Below are 18,622 nucleotides of genomic sequence, written 5' to 3'. Positions count from 1 at the left end.
CTAATCTTACAGACTCAGTTAAAGACATTTATGGATTCTACATTCGAAAGGAATTACAACACGGAAAGATCTATAATAATGCTGGAAAAGTTTGAAAGGTTTGTTCTTTAAGCTGAACAAAGATGTATATTACTCATTTTAATAGTGCTGATCAGCTGTAATCATGTAATAATGTATCTGAAGGCTCCCGAAAAAAAAGAATGTATTTGTTTGTTGGAATGTTTTGCATTTCATTACAGCAATGGCATAATGAATAGCTGCAACTCCAGCTGGCCTTTTACTTTTACTCTAAAATTCTGTTGATATTTGTTAGCCCATTTATGTAATACTACTAAAATCTTGGGTGAGTTCATGACAAAAGTTTTGAAATGCATTAATAATACCTGCTTTTGAAACCAGGTTAAAAATACCAGATTTGGGAATTGAAGAAAAGTATCAAAAAATCCTTCAGAACTATGGCCATGACATTGAGATGGTTTCCAAAGTATACACTAAACAGAAAAATGAGCCTCCACTAGGGCGTGACCTGCCACCTGTTGCTGGCAAGATTGTGTGGGCGCGCCAACTGTTACATAGGATCCAAAGGCCAATGGATCTTTTCCAACAACATTCTACAGCTTTACAGACTGAAGAAGCCAGGCGGATCATTCGTAATTACAATAAAGTGGCAAAAGTATTGTTGGAATATGAGATCCTCTTCCACAGAAGTTGGCTAAAACAGGTACTTGTTTTAGAGAGAGATTAAGAGACAGATAAACGCAAACACAAATATATATATGTTCAGTTGGCGATATCATACTTTTTATCAGTAATTACACTGTGATAAATCATTACTGATTAAGAAAGGTATTATAAGGGCAGATGATTCAGATAAGTCAGGTTTTTTATTTTTATTTTTCTTGATCTTCCCACCTCTACCATCACATTTGGGAACATTTTACTACATGTTACTATTAAGGACATGAATGAAGCATGCATTTACTAAATGTTGATTTATGGACATTTTTGTGTGAGGCACTAACATTTGTATGTATATTTTTATCTGTCTAGTGCTGTTTGTATGCTTGTATACACATGATAAACAATATTATACAATGTAAATGAATACAAAACGATATTACATTTAAAGGAGAAAGAAAGGTAAAAACTAAATAAGCTTTATCAGAAAGGTCTATGTAAATCAAACTCGCGGCCCGGGGGCCATTTGCGGCCCTCGGTACAATATTTTGTGGCCCGCACCAATGCCTTCTCAAAAGCAATGAATGGATCACGATTTTTATTGCGATTCAAGGGATAATGCAAGGCACGGCGGGCGGGAGCTGCTGATTGTGGAAATGACGTTATGCCATCATAACAGTTATTATGGGAAGACGTTCTGTGTGCACAATTAGCTGCTACGGGGAACGTCTTCCCATAATAACTGTTATGATGGCATAACGTCATTTCCGCAATCAGCAGCTCCCGCCTGCCGTGCCTTGCATTATCCCTTGAAAGCCAATTTTTTGTGAAATCCCTTATGTGGCCCAGCCTCATCCTGACTTTGCCTCCTGCGGCCCCCAGGTAAATTGAGTTTGAGCCCCCTGATGTAAATACAGCCACTCACAAAAACGCTGCACTGAGTTCTCTGTCAAAATTTGTTGTGTCTGATTTCCTCTGCCAGAGACACCAGCTCTCTCCTCTCCCCCCACTCCTGCTCCCCCTCCCTCAAGAATGCTAAGAACTCACTCCCCCCCACCCCTTAGGAATATGGATCTGAGCCAATCAGCAGGAAGTTAGCTCATAGTCTAACTAACTGAGCATGTACACTGGTCTGGGTCTCGGTGCAGGAGCGAGGCATTATGGGCACTTTCTTTACACAGCTCAGCGGTTTTTCTTCCTGTTTGGCTTCTGATCATCTGAACAGGAGAAATATGGGGAGACTTAAGGGCACTATTGAGAGAACTGAAGGTATGCCTGCAGTTTGAGATTAACTCTTTATTAGCCTTTCCTTCTCCTTTAAGATTAAGTGCACAGTGCTTCAGTTTACAGTGCTTGAGGCATATTGCCTGACTAGAGTCAGATGTTATGTCAGTGCTACTTGAGTTTAGTTTCTAGAATCTAGGAATATTTTCTATGGAGGAAAGCATTGTAACAGGGTAGGTGGTTGGTGTGACGAGGCAGTGGTGCTAATAGGAATTAAGGTATTGGACAGGAATTTATAAAGACACAAGTTAAGGCGTGTAGTGAGGTACAGAGGAATGTAGAGCCTTCATGAGAAGGATTTTTTTATTCTTTGCTTAATGGTTAGCTATAATAATGTTTTAATAGCAGAGGGGTCTATTCTCTCTTTTGCCAAGAGGAGGGAGATTTTTGCAGCACAATTTAAAACAGACTAACATGAGAAGTGGTGGAATTTAGGATGCCAGGTAGCAGAAATGTGCAGTTGTCTACTTGTAGAATGAGAAAAAGTCACTGTTTTTTTTACTTATTTGTTAAAATAGGGTAGTGGGACCTAAGCCATGTCAAAATGCAGGACCAGTACATGGCTTAAAGGACAAGGAAAGGCTAAATGGAAAATTTTAGGCACCCCCAAGTGACTTTAATCGCTTACCTTGTTTTAGGAGAAAACAGCACCAGCCCGGGGTACCTGTAGCGCATCGCTTCCTCCTTTCGGCTTCGTTTTGCAAGGACTACATGACAGGCGCATGCGCAGTAGAGTGAAAAGCCGACTTCTCTGTTAAAGTTCGGCTTTTCACTCTACTGCGCATGCGCGCGCGAACGAGGACGGAAGGAGGAAGCGCTGCAGCTACCCCAGGCTGGTGCTGTTCTCTCCCAACAGGGGCACCAGCCTGGGGTAAGAGGTAGGCGATTTAAATCCCTTGGGGGTGCCTAACATTTTGGCACCCCCAAGTGACTTTGCCTTTCCTTCTCCTTTAAATGATTCAAAATGGTTCAGGAATAGTTAATTAATATGTGCACAAATATATAAATGTGTTAGTTAGGGTAAAGACACATGGAGCTACTAGTAGCAGCTACTTCTTGTGGCTACTAAAATAGACAATTCTGATCATTTACTGATAACTGTTAGTGATGAGCGAATTTTTTGCCAGGCATGATTTCGTAGTGGATTTCCGCATTTCGCCATTGGCGAATTGTTTTGTGAAACTTCTGTGAAAATGCAGAAAAATTTGTAGCTCATCAAAAACAGTTGTGATCATGTCATTTTGCCTGTGGTCGCATCAAATTGGGCACGGCCTGGAAAAAAAAAAGACATGGGCAACAAAATAGTTGCACGACAAACGCGGTTCACAGATTTTTCGCCGTTTCACTTATTTTATTGCTGTTTCGTGAACTTTTTGTTGAAGCAAAAAGGGACAGATTGGCTCATCACTAATAACTGTCTCTATGTGTGTTTTAGCAGAGGCAATTCTTTTCAAGTAGCCATGAAAAAGTAGCTGCTACTAGTAGTTCAATTGTAAAGTATAAATCTATAATACTTTAGGACAAATTTAATTTCATGAGAAAAGTTTTCATGTGATTAACCAAAAAATAACTACCGTATATACTCGAGTATAAGCCGATCCGAGTATAAGACGAAGTACCTAATTTTACCTAAGAAAACTGGAAAAACTTATTGACTCAAGTATAAGCCTAGGGTGGGAAATGCAGCCGCTACTGCTAAGTTTCAATAATCAAATTATTTAATAAAAGGACACTCACAAGTGCTTACATGACTACCATATTAATAAACACAAGGTATGGGCTGGAAAATGAGGCACATCCAACATAAGATAACCATATGCAAGGTTGTACAGGTTAATATCTCATTTAAGTTTACATTCAGACCTAAGAGATACGTTATGATAATACATGTGGCTGTTAGCACCACAGCATGAACGGTAATACCTATGCCCAATTGGCATTGCAGAACTGCATAGGAGACAGTATAGGCAGCAATATCACCATGCATTCTTGTCCAACCGGCGCATCAAATACAATAATTTGATGCTATTCTTATAAATTTTGAGCCATCTCCAGTATCCTATATCCAAGCCTTGTGGCTTTCACACTCACACCAAAGTTGCAATATATATATATTATACCTGGAAGAGGCCATGATGGTGAACCACTGACAAAGTGCATGAAAACTATAACTAAGTTAACTGCAGATTGGGCTATTTATTGTATGTTGCTGCCTTAGTCCTACTGGCGTTGATGACAATCAGTTCAGCATTCTGTCTCCAGCAATATCACCATGCAATCCTGTCCATGCCATAGTCACGACAGGGGGATTTAACTCCAGTATCACTTTGTATTTTTTTCATGTGACATAACCTAAATAAATTGATCTTTTTTTCTGCATAGATGGAGGTGGCCAAATCAGGTCTTCATGCTTCCTTGCTTGTCAAGTCTCCTGAAACATTAGAATTGTTTGTAAATTTTGACCCTTTGATTTTAACATTGATTCGAGAAACAGAATGTATGGCTAAACTGGGACTGGAAATTCCACCTTTTGCTGCAACTCTGCAACAGAAGCAGAATGTGTACAAAAAGAACTTTGATAACTTACAGGTAAATAGTTTGGGAATTGTATTTAACCTTATCAAAACTAAGCACTGGTCTTATGATTGAAGCTTTATCTATAGAATAAGCCTTTTTCTACAGTGTTTATTGCCTTTGTTAATACTGCAGTGAGCTTCTGGAGGACCTGGTTCCATATATGATCAGCCATGAAAATGTATGGCCTTGTTTGCGCAATGGAATTAATGCCTTGTTTGAATTACATGATTAATTTAGTGCTGTGATACTCTTTATTGTACAGCACTTCCTTAATAGACAGTATTTAGAGGCTGTATTTCTGCATGGTGATTTCATTATGCAATTGTTTGCTATGGATTAACATAAACAAGCCAGTATAACCTTCTCTGTTATATTTTGCAGTTTATGCTGATGGAGGATAAGAGGATAAAATCCAAAGTCCATGCTCCACTTGAGCAACTGATAGCACCACATATAGCTAAAATAGATGAAGCGATTCAGCCCGGTCTACTGTCTCTGAACTGGACATCACTTAATATAGAAAAGTACCTGAAAAATATTGCCGAAAAACATGGTATGCTTAAATGAAAAAAAAAATCATTAAACAGAAATCATCAAATAGGAATTTTAGGAATATAGAAAGGTCTACTTTAATTTTGCTTTTCATAGTGTATAGACTGTAACCTAAGCCTTGTAGCAGATGTCCTAATTCCTATTATTCCACTTGCAACATTTGAGTCCTATTCTTTTGGTGAAACTAATCTTTTGCGATTGAGGGTGCTAAGGGGAACCCTGGAGCTACCGCCTGGTCCGGTGTTGTTGGTAGCTCCAGGGCTTCTCTGTGCAGCAGTGCTCAATTTGGAATGGAAGTCAGAAAGGACTGAGCAGTACCATTAATCAAATTTGTTTGATGCACAGCTGACTGCAGGGAAAGTTGTGGAAAGACCACAACTGCACTTGAAGACATACATGAGCCATATATACTATTAGCTGAACTTTTAACTCTACAAGTCAAGAAGAAAAACTACTACCAGATTAACAGCCTTGATTAGCGGATCAAATGCTCATATTTCAGCCCCACACAATGGCTCCACTTTTCCCTCAGAGTAAAAAATCAGCACCTTGCCAAAACCATAAAAACTTCTTGAAACAACAGCTTTGTAGACTTGTTCACTTACAGGTCTTGTCCACATATTCACATTGACCCAAGAGATCTTTGTCTTCTAGCCTCTCACTAAGTTTTCCCTCGCATGTTTGCGCAATTTCTCATGAGTTCCTCCAGCTATAAAGTAGTCATACTTTTTCTAAGGTTTATAGTCTAAAAGCTTTATCTTTCATAACAAACCTTCACTGTATCTCTCTTTATATAATACAGTGGCCTTTTCCCAATTGTCTATTACCAATTTCTGCTGAATAGGGGAAGAGTAGAATTATTCATGCATTGTCTTAACAAAGCCTTCAGTTAATTTTAAATTTTAATTGGTTCCAGTCCTCTTAGTACATAAATGTGTTAGGAAGGCAGAGGTTAATAGGCCTTCTGCAGTATCTTAAAAGGCTTTATAGTTACTGTATATTCACATTCATGTTGGGTAGTTTTATTTTTTGTGTTGTAGTTTTACTTTTTGGACGTTGTCTAACTATTGTTTTATAGAAAATTAATAAATCTTTTTTGTCTTTTTGGTTAAACTTCTTTTAGCTGACCTTGAACTACTTCTTGATCGAGTAAATGATTTAGTTGTATTTCGAATTGATGCAGTGCTCCAGGATATGAGCATCACTCCTCTTTGCAAACTTCCAGAGGAAGAGCCCGTTTCATGTGAACAATTTCTTCAAATGACAAAGGTAATTAACAATTAACATTTTAACCCTTTCACTGCCAGCCAGTTTGGCTGAACTTTTGCCAGACAGTTTTTGAACATTTTGCACTGTTTCAGTTTAGGGGCCTTTCCTCTGGGGAACTTTTAGTTTACCCAGGAAAACAATATATTGTTTTTTTCAGGACAACCTAAGCTTTCAAAATATGGTAGATGTGTGTAATTCCAATTCTGTAACAAGATATAGGCTTCTAAATGTCTAAAAATGAAAAAAAAAAAATCAAATCAAAATTTCCACAATATAAACACACATACCAGAAACAAAAATTATTTTATACACAAAAATACAACTGACTTGGAAAGTCCCATGTCTACTGAATGTACACTACCAAATTTACAAAGCACTGCTTTAGAAAGCTGCATACTTTAGATTTCAAGGCCAAAAATTCCACTAACAGAAGGTTTATCCCAGTAAATTGTACATTTTTAGAAAGAACAAATTCTGGGGAATCCAGAATAGGCACAACTGTCTGTCTTCTGCAAACTATCAAGTCGCAATGCTTTCAAATTTGTGAAATTTTTAAAAAAAATTGCTTCAAAGCTTCCAGTCTATAGGATCTTATCTCCTGCAGGTCATAAAGTTACCAAATAATACACCCTAAATATGGGATCCACTGAACAGTTTGATGCCCAATATGTATAGGTTTACCTAACTATGTGGCATGTAGGGGCCCCAATGTGAACATACCCCCATATGATCACATTTACATCATTATATGTGGAATAAAGGTAGTATAAAGTATGCTCACCCCAAAAATCCATATATTTTTGGAAAGTACACATTGTCCTGAAACTAAAATGGGTACCCATTTCTTTCTACTCCAAAGTATCAAGCCGCAAAGCTTTTCTAATTTAGCAATTTTGATGACATTTCCAAAAATCCCCTCAAAGCTTCCACTTTGCAGCATCTTATCTCCCACATAGCATTAGGTGCCAAGATAAAACATGCTAAATTTGAATGCCAGGGCTCCACTGAACAGTTTGATGCCCAATATGTATAGGTTTACCAAAGTATTTACACTCACCCCATATATTTTTGGAAATGACACATTCCCCCGAATCTATAATGGGTACACATTTCTTTTTATCCAAAGTACCAAGCCGCAAAGCTTTCCTAAGTTTGCCAATATTTCTGACATTTCAGAAAATCTGCTGCATTTATCTTACACAATTTCTTGCATACAAAGGCAAATCACCCCAAATAGGAACTGTTCCCAATATGGCCCAATATGCATAGATATACCAAAGTCTGTGGTATATACTGACCCCAAAATGAAAATAGCACATAAGGATTTTTTGCCTGCCAACTCAGCTTTTGCATACAGAGCCCCCTTACAGCGTATTATATGCCGTAAGACCCCCTAATTATACAGAGACCCCCAGAAAACCATATCTTTTTTTTACACCAAAGTTAAACATGGCAAAGTTACACATAGGAGAGAGGGCAGAGATGTGCAACTAAACTAGTAAGAGGGATGGAAGATTTAAGTTATGAGGTTAGACTGTTGAGGTTGGGGTTGTTTTCTCTGGAAAAGAGGCGCTTGCGCATAGTATCCAAGGCTATTATGATACTAATATCTGCAGCCAGTATTAATGTTTGTATATATAGTTTATGTATGTGAGTGTATAGGTTGTGTGTGCTGGGTTTACTTGGAAGGGTTTAACTTGATGGTCTTTTTTCAACCCTGTAACTATGGCAAAGCTATGCTAAAAACCGATCAGGAACACTAATACAGGGATAAAAAATGCAATAAAAACACAAAAAGTTTGCAAACCAGAAAACAAATAAGTAACAACAGTGTAATTAGTGGTCAGAATATCTGATCCAATAGTCACACTGTCAATGTGTGTACTAGGGATGCACAAACCCACTTTTTTGGGTTTGATCGAACTCCCGAACCCACTCTGAAGGATTGTGTAAGTGTGTAGAAATGCAAAAAAAACCACCCTTACCTGTCCTGTCCTCTGTGCTGCAGTCCTGGTCCTTGTGCTGCACGAAGTCAGTGGTCAGGAGGAGGGGAAGGAGGAAGCAGGAACAAGCAGCAGAAGCGATGCGTCTGTTGCTTGGGGTCACTCCTGCGACGATCGCGTTACAAGACCGACATGACAGCCCCCCTGGCTCGTTGCCCAGGGGGCAGTCATCTCTAAAAATCTTTATCTGCCAAACAACGTACAACGCATGTCATTGGCCTTTTTCTGCAACGATGTACGCCGTTGGCAGTAGAAGGGTTAAAACCACAAAAAGTTAGTCTTTACACAGCAACTGAGAGAGCTGCTAACATAGTGTTCAATGTCATCTAAACATTGCATGTAAATAAGTGTTTAGCAGGCATTACAACCCAAAAGTAGTGATGAAGTAGTGATGAGCGAAATTTTTGGCAAGCATGGATTTGCGAAAAAATTTAGCATTTCACCATTGGTGGATTTTTGCCACAAAAAAAAATTGTGAGTGATGAAAAGTTGTGTCAAAAAGGTTATGTCAAAAAAGTTGCAGTCGTGTCAAAAAGTTGTTGTCACATTAAAAAAAAGTCACACACGTCAAAAAAAGTTGCATGGTAGCCGTGTTTTGCAAATTTTTGGCCATTTTCCAAATTTTCACACAGTTTTTTGGCGAAGCGAAACAGGACAGATTCGCTCATCACTACACAAAAGGCACTGGTATGTGCTGTGTGCACTGGGAGTTGCTGTGTGTGAGGTAGAAGAATGTAAAAGTAACAGTTTACCTGCTTTGTTACCTGTCTGCTGTGTTACCTGGCTGTTAAAGGTAAACTATGTAAAACTATGTAAACGTATTTGTTAGAATATATATCTACAAAGTGGAAAAGACAGACCTGTTATGTGTTTGAGTGAGGCAACATAAATAAACAAGATTTTTACATAATTTTTAAAATAATTACATATTAACAACATTATCTATGTTTTTTGTTATTTTCTAAGCTAAACCGGTCAAACAGGGAATCTGAAGCTGCTGCATGTTTGGTTCTTGCGTGATAGTTAGTTGGACCACTAGTGCAGAGATGAGCAAAAGTTTAGTATTCAGGAGAACTATTCTATTTATTGAACTCATGTTGTAAAAAGGGATATAATGGGGTTAAACAGGTCTGCTTAATTATCCAAACAGAAACGGGGAGTTTTTTACATTTTGTTCCATTTGTTTGGTTCATGACTAAGGCCCATAAGAACAAAATACTTTGTATTCATTTTCTTTTTGCTTTCCTCTTTAACATGAACTTCTGATTTAGGTATGTCAAACTAAGTTTAATTGTAGAGTAATTAAAATACGCCCCTTACTGTTTTATCAATGACCTGTTCTAAGAGTTCTTAGATTACACTGACTTTTATATACTAAATCATTACTTATTTTCTTGTGAAAGGAGGATTGTCTTCTCTGAAATTTAATTAATCCCAGGTTCAGTAGTTAAGTAATCACTCTTTTATTCCATGTTTTTGTTTGAACTAGTATTGAATTTCATGATTTTCGTAGTTAATGAAATTGATATATGAACCATTGAACTATACTTCAGCTAAACTAGGGTACAGACAAAGTGTCTGTTGAATTAAATTGCATAAATGAATACCTTGGAATATATATTAGGAGTATGAGACAAAACACAGTTACTATAGTAACTATAGCCAGCAGCAGAATCTACCATACACTGAACAAGTGTACCTTAAAAACAAACAAAATACATTTTACTCTCATCCTCGTGAAATGTATTCAAGAATTGATTATTTTTAGTAGATAAAATACTGCTCCAACACTTAAAGAAAGCTGCCATAGGTACCATAACGTGGTCAGATCACACTCTGGTATCTATAAATATTAATTAACCGACAAAAAATATTCCAACAAGTACATGGAGACTAAATGAGGCTTTATTGAGTAATGTAAAATACAAAGAGTTTTATTCTAAATGTCTACAAGAATATTTTGAACTTAATTCATCTAATGATACTTCTATGAATACTCAATGGTGTGTCCACAAAGCAACAATAAGAGGGATTTTCATTCAAAAAGCATCCTATTATAAGAAAAAAAATAAAATGGAAAGATTAATATTGGAAAACAATCTGGCTCAATTAGAATCTCAAAATAAAATTAATCCTACTAAAACAAGATGCAAAGAAATTCAGTCCTTACGGTATAAACACCATAAATTGGACTTATCTAATTTTGAATTTCATATGAAGAAACTGCTTATTACTACAAAGCAAATAAATCGACAGATTTAATGGCCAAATATTTAAAAGCTAGACAAGTTAAATCTAAAATAAGAGGGATAAAACTTGATAATGGTAAAATTTTATCTAACCCCTTAGATATTGCAGAAGCACTCAATATTACTTACGGCTCTATAATTTAAAAGAGGATAATTCAACCCAATCCTCAAAGCATAGATAAATATTTGTCAGAAATGAATCTACCTCATTTGACTGCAGAACAAATAAATATCTTAAATTCACCAATTTCTCAAAAAGAAATAGATGATGCCATAAAAACGTCTTTAAAAACACCTGGACCAGGTGGTTTACCAGTATTATATTACAAGGTATTTGCAAAATTACTAGTCCCAAAATTAACAGAATTGTTTAAGACTATACTATCAGGAGGCCATTTTCCCAAAGAAATGGTACAGGCTACAATAACAATTATACCAAAAGAAGGGAAAGACCCAACAAAGATACTAAATTATAGATCAATTTCTTTACTAAACTGTGATTTTAAATTTTATTCAAAAAAATTTTCAAATAGGTTCCAAGATATTCTAACTGAGGTCTTGAATAGTGACCAAGTGGGCTTTGTTAAAGGCAGGCAATCCCCTGATAATACTAGAAGATTTATAGATTTAAGGATTCAAGGATAAGGATACCCCCCTCCCCATTGATTTTTAACTTGGTAATAGCTCAGAAAATAAGAGATACTGGTGTCCGGAAAGATTATATTTCTTATCTGGGTATAAAATTAACAAAACATCCAGAAAAATTGTTTAATATTAATTTTCTCCCATTGATGCAAGCTTTTAAAGATGAAATAATTACATTGAAGCCCTTAATAATTTCTTGGATGGGAAGAATTGCTGCCATAAAAATGCTGTTGTTGCACTATTTCACTTTAGGGGCCTTTCCTCGGGTGACTTTTCGTTTACCCAGGAAAACAATATATTGTTTTTTTCAGGACAACCTAAGCTTTCAAAATATGGTAGAATTTTTGTGTAATTCCAATTCTGTAACAAGAATAGGCTTCTATATGTCTAAAAATGAAAAAAAAAAAATTCAAATTAATATACAGTAGAACCCCCATTTTACGTTTTTCAAGGGACCATGGAAAAAAGATGTAAAATCAGGGAAAATGTAAAATCAGGGAAATGTGTTAAAGACACATAAATGTAAGCTATTTAAAGGAAATAAGTACAGGAACCATTTTTTATTTGCAACATAGTTACTTTACTGATTTATTTCAAGTTTAAACATACAGTACATTGTATAGTAGTACAGTATTGCAAAGTACTTCACCACTGACACCCCATTGCCACAGGACACTAACACAGAGGACCCCTTCCCCCCACCCCAAGAGCGTTCACCACTGACACCCCATTGCCAGAGGACACTGACACAGAGGACCCCTTTCCCCCCCCCACCCCAAGAGCGTTCACCACTGACACCCCATTGCCACAGGACACTGACACAGAGGAACCCTTCCCCCCCCTCACCCCAAGAGCGTTCACCATTGCCACCTCATTGCCATAGGACACTGACACAGAGGAACCCTTCCCCCCCCAAGAGCTTTCACCACTGACACCCCATTGCCACCAAGTAGAGATGTAGCGAACCTCACAAAAAAAGTTCGCGAACCCATTTGCGAACTTCTGCCAAAAAGTGCGAACTTTTGCGAACTTTGCGAACCCCATAGACTTCAATGGGAAGGTGAACTTTAAAACCTAGAAAAGCCATTTCTGCCCAGAAAACTGATTTTAAAGTTGTTTAAAGGGTGCCACGACCTGGACAGTGGCATGCAGGAGGGGGATCAAGGGCAAAAATTTCTCTGAAAAATACGTTGTTGACACAACGTTGCGTTTTGTGCTGTAAAGGGCAGAAATCACACTACATTTCTAAACTTGTGTAATAAACTGATTTTACAAGGACTATTGGGTTACAGCAGATGAGATCAGTAGGACAGCTGTCCCCAGCAGCTACATACAGAGCAGTAGAAAGTAGATTACTAGTCAGCAAAGCTACCTAAACTGTCCCTCAAACCCCTGCACAGCTCTCTCCCTATACTAACTCATTAAGCACACACAGGCAGAATGTAAAATGGCTGCTGGGCTTCAGTCTATATATGGAAGGGAGTGGTCCGGGGGTGGTCCAGGAGGGAGAGCTGCCTGATTGGCTGCCATGTATCTGCTGGCTCTGGGGTGAGAGGTCAAAATTTGGCTCCAGCTAAGGCGAACCCAAAATTGCGAACATCGCTAAAAGTTCGCGAACTTGCGAACACCCGATTTTCGTGCGAATTAGTTCGCTGGCGAACAGTTCGCTACATCTCTACCACTGAGGACCCCTTCCCCCCACCCCAAGAGCGTTCACCATTGCCAACCCATTGCCACAGGACACTGACACAGAGGACCCCTGGAGAAACTTTAGTTTAGAAAGTAAGTGCCCTTTTTAACCATTAAAGAAGCGATTTACTAGGAAGAGAAACGTGAAAAAAAGCGCAAAATGCGGGAAATATAAACGTAAATCCCGGGAAGAGAGCCCATAAGAATTAATACAAATTGGTGGGACCACAATAAAATGGCGGAAATGGCGGGAAAACGTATAATCCGGGGACGTAAATTCGGGGTTATACTGTAAACACACATACTAGAAACAAAAATTATTTTATGCACGAATATACAACTGATTTGGAAAGTCCCTTATCTCCTGAACGTACCAATACCAAATATATATAGTTTTATGGAGATTTCTCACTTGTATAGGTCAAAAACTCCCAGCCGTACACTACCACATTTCCAAAGCACTGCTTTAGAAAGCTGCAGAAAGAACAGATACAGGGGAATCCAGAATAGGCACAACTGTCTGTCTACTCCAAACTATCAAGTCGCAATGCTTTTCTAAAGTTATTGGTTTTTATCAAAATTTGTGAACTTTTTAAAAAATCGCTTCAAAGCTTCCAGTCTATAGTATCTTATCTCCTACAGGTCATAAAGTAACCAAATAAAACACCCAAAATATGAACGCCAGGGGTCCACTGAACAGTTTGATGCCCAATATTTAGGTTTACCTAAGTTTACCTAAGGTTTACCTAAGTATGTGGCATGTAGGGGCCCCAATGTGAACATACCCCCATATGATCAATCATTTCTGTCATTTCAGCTCCAGCAAAATCAACACATTTACGTCATTTTATGTGGGATAAAGCTAATAAAATGTACGCTCACCCCAGAAAGTCATATATTTTTGGAAAGTACATATTCCCCCGATTCTAAAATGGGTACCCGTGTCTTTCTACTCCAAAGTATCAAGCTGTAAAGCATTCCTAAAGTTGGCAAATATGATAACATTTCCAAAAATCTCCTCAAAGCTTCCACTTTACAGCATCTTATCTCCCACTAAGGGGCATATTTACTAATCCTCGAATCCGAATCCCGGACGGCAAAAATTCGTATTGGAAACGAAACTTTTTCGTCGCCGTCGCGACTTTTTCGTATTTTTCACGACTTTTCGTTGTGAATTTTTCGTATTGAACGATCGAAAACCTTTCTGACTTTCATCCTTCAGTGCATGTCTGCATGGGCTCGATCAGTGCACTTGCGCACGAAAGAATGTTCGTTGCACAACGAACGTTCTTTCGTTCAATCCGAAAATTTCGGTAAGGTGGCGAAAAGTCGGGGAAAATACGAAAAAGTCATGACGGCAACAAAAAAGTCGCAAAAATACTGATCATTACGAAAAAACGCATTCGGACGCCTTCGGAGCGTTTGTGGATTAGGAAATGTGCCCCTTAGTGTTAGGTACCAAGATAAAACACCCCAGAAAACCATATACAGGTCCTTTTCAAAAAATTAGCATATTGTGATAAAGTTCATTATTTTCTGTAATGTACTGATAAACATTAGACTTTCATATATTTTAGATTCATTACACACAACTGAAGTAGTTCAAGCCTTTTCTTGTTTTAATATTGATGATTGTGGCATACAGCTCATGAAAACCCAAAATTCCTATCTCAAAAAATTAGCATATCATGAAAAGGTTCTCTAAATGAGCTATTAACCTAATCATCTGAATCAACAAATTAACTCTAAAAACCTGCAAAAGATTCCTGAGGCTTTTAAAAACTCCCAGCCTGGTTCATTACTCAAAACCGCAATCATGGGTAAGACTGCCGACCTGACTGCTGTCCAGAAGGCCATCATTGACACCCTCAAGCAAGAGGGTAAGACACAGAAAGAAATTTCTGAACAAATAGGCTGTTCCCAGAGTGCTGTATCAAGGCACCTCAGTGGGAAGTCTGTGGGAAGGAAAAAGTGTGGCAGAAAATGCTGCACAACGAGAAGAGGTGACTGGGCCCTGAGGAAGATTGTGGAGAAGGACCGATTCCTGACCTTGGGGGACCTGCGGAAGCAGTGGACTGAGTCTGGAGTAGAAACATCCAGAGCCACCGTGTACAGGCGCGTGCAGGAAATGGGCTACAGGTGCTGCATTCCCCAGGTCAAGCCACTTTTGAACCAGAAACAGCGGCAGAAGCGCCTGACCTGGGCTACAGAGAAGCAGCACTGGACTGTTGCTCAGTGGTCCAAAGTATGTCATTCGGAAATCAAGGTGCCAGAGTCTGGAGGAAGACTGGGGAGAGGGAAATGCCAAAATGCCTGAAGTCCAGTGTCAAGTACCCACAGTCAGTGATGGTCTGGGGTGCCATGTCAGCTGCTGGTGTTGGTCCACTGTGTTTTATCAAGGGCAGGGTCAATGCAGCTAGCTATCAGGAGATTTTGGAGCACTTCATGCTTCCATCTGCTGAAAAGCTTTATGGAGATGAAGATTTCATTTTTCAGCACGACCTGGCACCTGCTCACAGTGCCAAAACCACTGGTAAATGGTTTACTGACCATGGTATTACTGTGCTCAATTGGCCTGCCAACTCTCCTGACCTGAACCCCATAGAGAATCTGTGGGATATTGTGAAGAGAAAGTTGAGAGACACAAGACCCAACACTCTGGATGAGCTTAAGGCCGCTATTGAAGCATCCTGGGCCTCCATAACACCTGAGCAGTGCCACAGGCTGATTGCCTCCATGCCACGCCACATTGAAGCAGTCATTTCTGCAAAAGGATTCCCGACCAAGTATTGAGTGCATAACTGAACATAATTATTTGAAGGTTGACTTTTTTTGTATTAAAAACACTTTTTTTTTATTGGGCGGATGAAATATGCTAATTTTTTGAGATAGGAATTTTGGGTTTTCATGAGCTGTATGCCACAATCATCAATATTAAAACAAGAAAAGGCTTGAACTACTTCAGTTGTGTGTAATGAATCTAAAATATATGAAAGTCTAATGTTTATCAGTACATTACAGAAAATAATGAACTTTATCACAATATGCTAATTTTTTGAAAAGGACCTGTATTTTTGGAAAGTTCACATTCTGACAGATCCAACAAGGGTAAAGAGTCCTTCCTACACCAAAGTACCTATCTGCAACGCTTTCCTAAATTATTGGTTTTTATGACATTTCAGAAAATCGCATAAAAATGTTGCAGTTTGCCGCATTTATCTCACACAATTTCCTGCATACAAAGGTAAATCACCCCAAATAGGAACACCTAAGGTCTACTGAACAGTTTGATGCCCAATATGCATAGATATACCAAAGTATGCAGTATGTACTGACTCAAAAATGAAAATAGCACATGTGGATTTCTCGCCTGCCAAATCAACTTTTGCTTACAGACCCCCCTGTCAGCATTAGTGATGGGTGAATTGTTTCACCAGGCATGGATTTGCAGCGAATTTCCGCATTTTGCCATTGGCGGATTGTTTCGCGAAACGGACGTTTCGCGGTTGACAAAGAATAGCCGCAGGCAACAAAAGAATAGCTTCACGACAAAAGAATAGCCGCAGGCGACAATTTCGGCACATGACATTTTCGCCGTTTCGCAAATTTTCCACCGTTAGGCAAATCTTTTGAAAGATTTGAGAATTTTTCGGCGAAACGGGACAGATTCACTTATCACTAGTCAGCATATTATGTGCCGTAACACCCCCTAACTATACAGAGACCCCCAGAAAACCCTATATATTTGGAAAGTACACATTCTGATGAATTCAAAATAGGTAAAGTTATTTTTGTACACCAATGTTACACATGGCAAAGCTATGCTAAAAACAGATTAGGAACACTTATACAGGGATAAAAATGCGATAAAACTTGTGCAAATCAGTGAAACAACAAATAAGTCACACGACTTGTAATTAGTGGTCAGAATATCTGATCCAATAGTCACACTAGTTTTTAGGGAAAAGAAACTAAAAACAAAGTGGGGAAAAATAAAAAAACAACAAAAAAAAAACTGTGTATACATGTGTGTACATGTGTAAAAGTTGTGTGATAGTGTGTAAGTGTGTATATGAGTGTTATATAAGTGTATATAAGTGTGAAAAATGATTAAAAAAAAACAAAAAAATAAAAACTGCTAAATTGTGTGCTGCAAGTGTGTGTAAATGTATGTAAGTGAGTATAAATGTATGTAGTTGTGTGTGTAAGTGCAAAAAAAAAAAAAATCAGCCTTACCTGTCCTGAAGGTCAGAAAGATTTCTAAAGTTTTCTAATTATATCTTGAAGTTTTCATGTATGAATGAATTAAGCAATTTTCTGAAGCACATTTTTTTTTGCTAGTTAATGTCTTAGAAAACAGAAGCAACACTATGGAATGACTGTGCACAAAGAATACAAAGTATATATGTGACCCCTGTTTTTCCCTTTTACTAGGATCTATGTGCCAAAGGTGCAGTGACATTACAAGCAAAGAGTTGTATGGTTGAAGAAGCAGCAAATGAATTAATAAATATGTTACTTGATTTGGATATTCATTCCGGTGATGAAGATGCTAAATCATTTGTTGGACATCGAATAATGGAGGACTCTAATGATATTAGTGGTAAGTTAAAATTATCTGTAGAACAAAATAATATGCATAATTAAGTTACTTTATATATAGTGGGTGTTAATGCATATGGTAGAAGAGGCAATATCTTTTTTAAAAGAAAAGACAGTGACAACAAGAACTGCAAGAGCACAGTCCCTACTCCCTGGACTAGGAGTTTACTCACAGCCCTCCCCTTTTTCCCAGGTAATGACTAATTAATTCCAGATTTTCCCAATCTGTTTTATCACATAGGACATACCTTCACTTTAGGATTTTTCTAGTTTACCTGAGCAGCTTTAGTTTTCAGTTAATATGGCTTTGTGCAACATAATATTGATTGATTTTTGATTGTGCAAGGGAAAAACTGTCTAGTCTTATTCATTATAATAAAGGCAACAAAATTTTACAGAATGTGCATGCACAGTACAACAGTTGTGTGTAATAAGACTTATAGGATGGGAAAAACCAATGCAGTTCACGCAAAACACACCTTGCACCAAGTGCCATAGTGCCAGTTAAATTCTCTAATTTAATTTGAATTAATCTCTCACAAGTGCACAAGGGGAACTCTGGAGCTACTGCTACCCTGTTCGTGGTGCTAATTCCCACTGCAAGCCACAATTTTACTTTCAAAATTGCACTTTGCACACTGTGACTTTTTTATGGTCTGCCAAATCTTATGAACAGAATATTAGAGAGATAAAATTGTTGTAAGTTCAGGAATACTGTACTAAGGTTTGCTTCTTTATCATTATAAATTGTTAAAGGTGTCAGTCTACAAAGATCCCAAACAGTGTCCTCTACTCATGTGGTCAGTCAGGCTACTATTGGCCCTCCATCACCTCCAACTAAAAAGAAGAAGAAAGATATGATGGAAATTCTAGAAGAAGAAGCTTGTGAACTTCTATCTCATTTTAATCACCGCAATGTTGATGCTTTGTTAAAAGTCACTCGAAACACTTTAGAAACCATTCGAAAACGAATTCAAATGTCCTCAATGATCAGCTTTTTAGGTACGTTACTGTGTAAATCCATCTAATTTTACATAACTGCACAAAAAGTCTTACAGACCTAATGGCAATAGA

The 18,622-nt window shown here is 38.0% G+C and overlaps 1 protein-coding gene across 3 annotated transcripts in view; it reads left to right on the top strand.

The window, feature by feature from the left end:
• Positions 1-18,622, top strand: part of dnah5 (dynein axonemal heavy chain 5) — a 251,633-nt gene that overhangs the window by 99,008 nt on the left and 134,003 nt on the right. For all 3 annotated transcript variants that reach the window (XM_031903686.1, XM_012965451.3, XM_031903687.1), the window contains exons 14-20: positions 13-98; positions 400-721; positions 4,345-4,551; positions 4,921-5,092; positions 6,215-6,360; positions 17,381-17,549; positions 18,305-18,550. In XM_031903686.1, the coding sequence (XP_031759546.1) occupies positions 13-98; positions 400-721; positions 4,345-4,551; positions 4,921-5,092; positions 6,215-6,360; positions 17,381-17,549; positions 18,305-18,550 (1,348 nt within the window). The remainder of the gene's footprint in view (positions 1-12; positions 99-399; positions 722-4,344; positions 4,552-4,920; positions 5,093-6,214; positions 6,361-17,380; positions 17,550-18,304; positions 18,551-18,622) is intronic.

This window comes from Xenopus tropicalis, chromosome 6, assembly GCF_000004195.4.
Source record: "Xenopus tropicalis strain Nigerian chromosome 6, UCB_Xtro_10.0, whole genome shotgun sequence".
NCBI classification, from domain to species: Eukaryota; Metazoa; Chordata; class Amphibia; order Anura; family Pipidae; genus Xenopus; species Xenopus tropicalis.
Note: the sequence above shows the minus strand (reverse complement) of the source record. Positions and strands in the feature narration are given on the sequence as shown.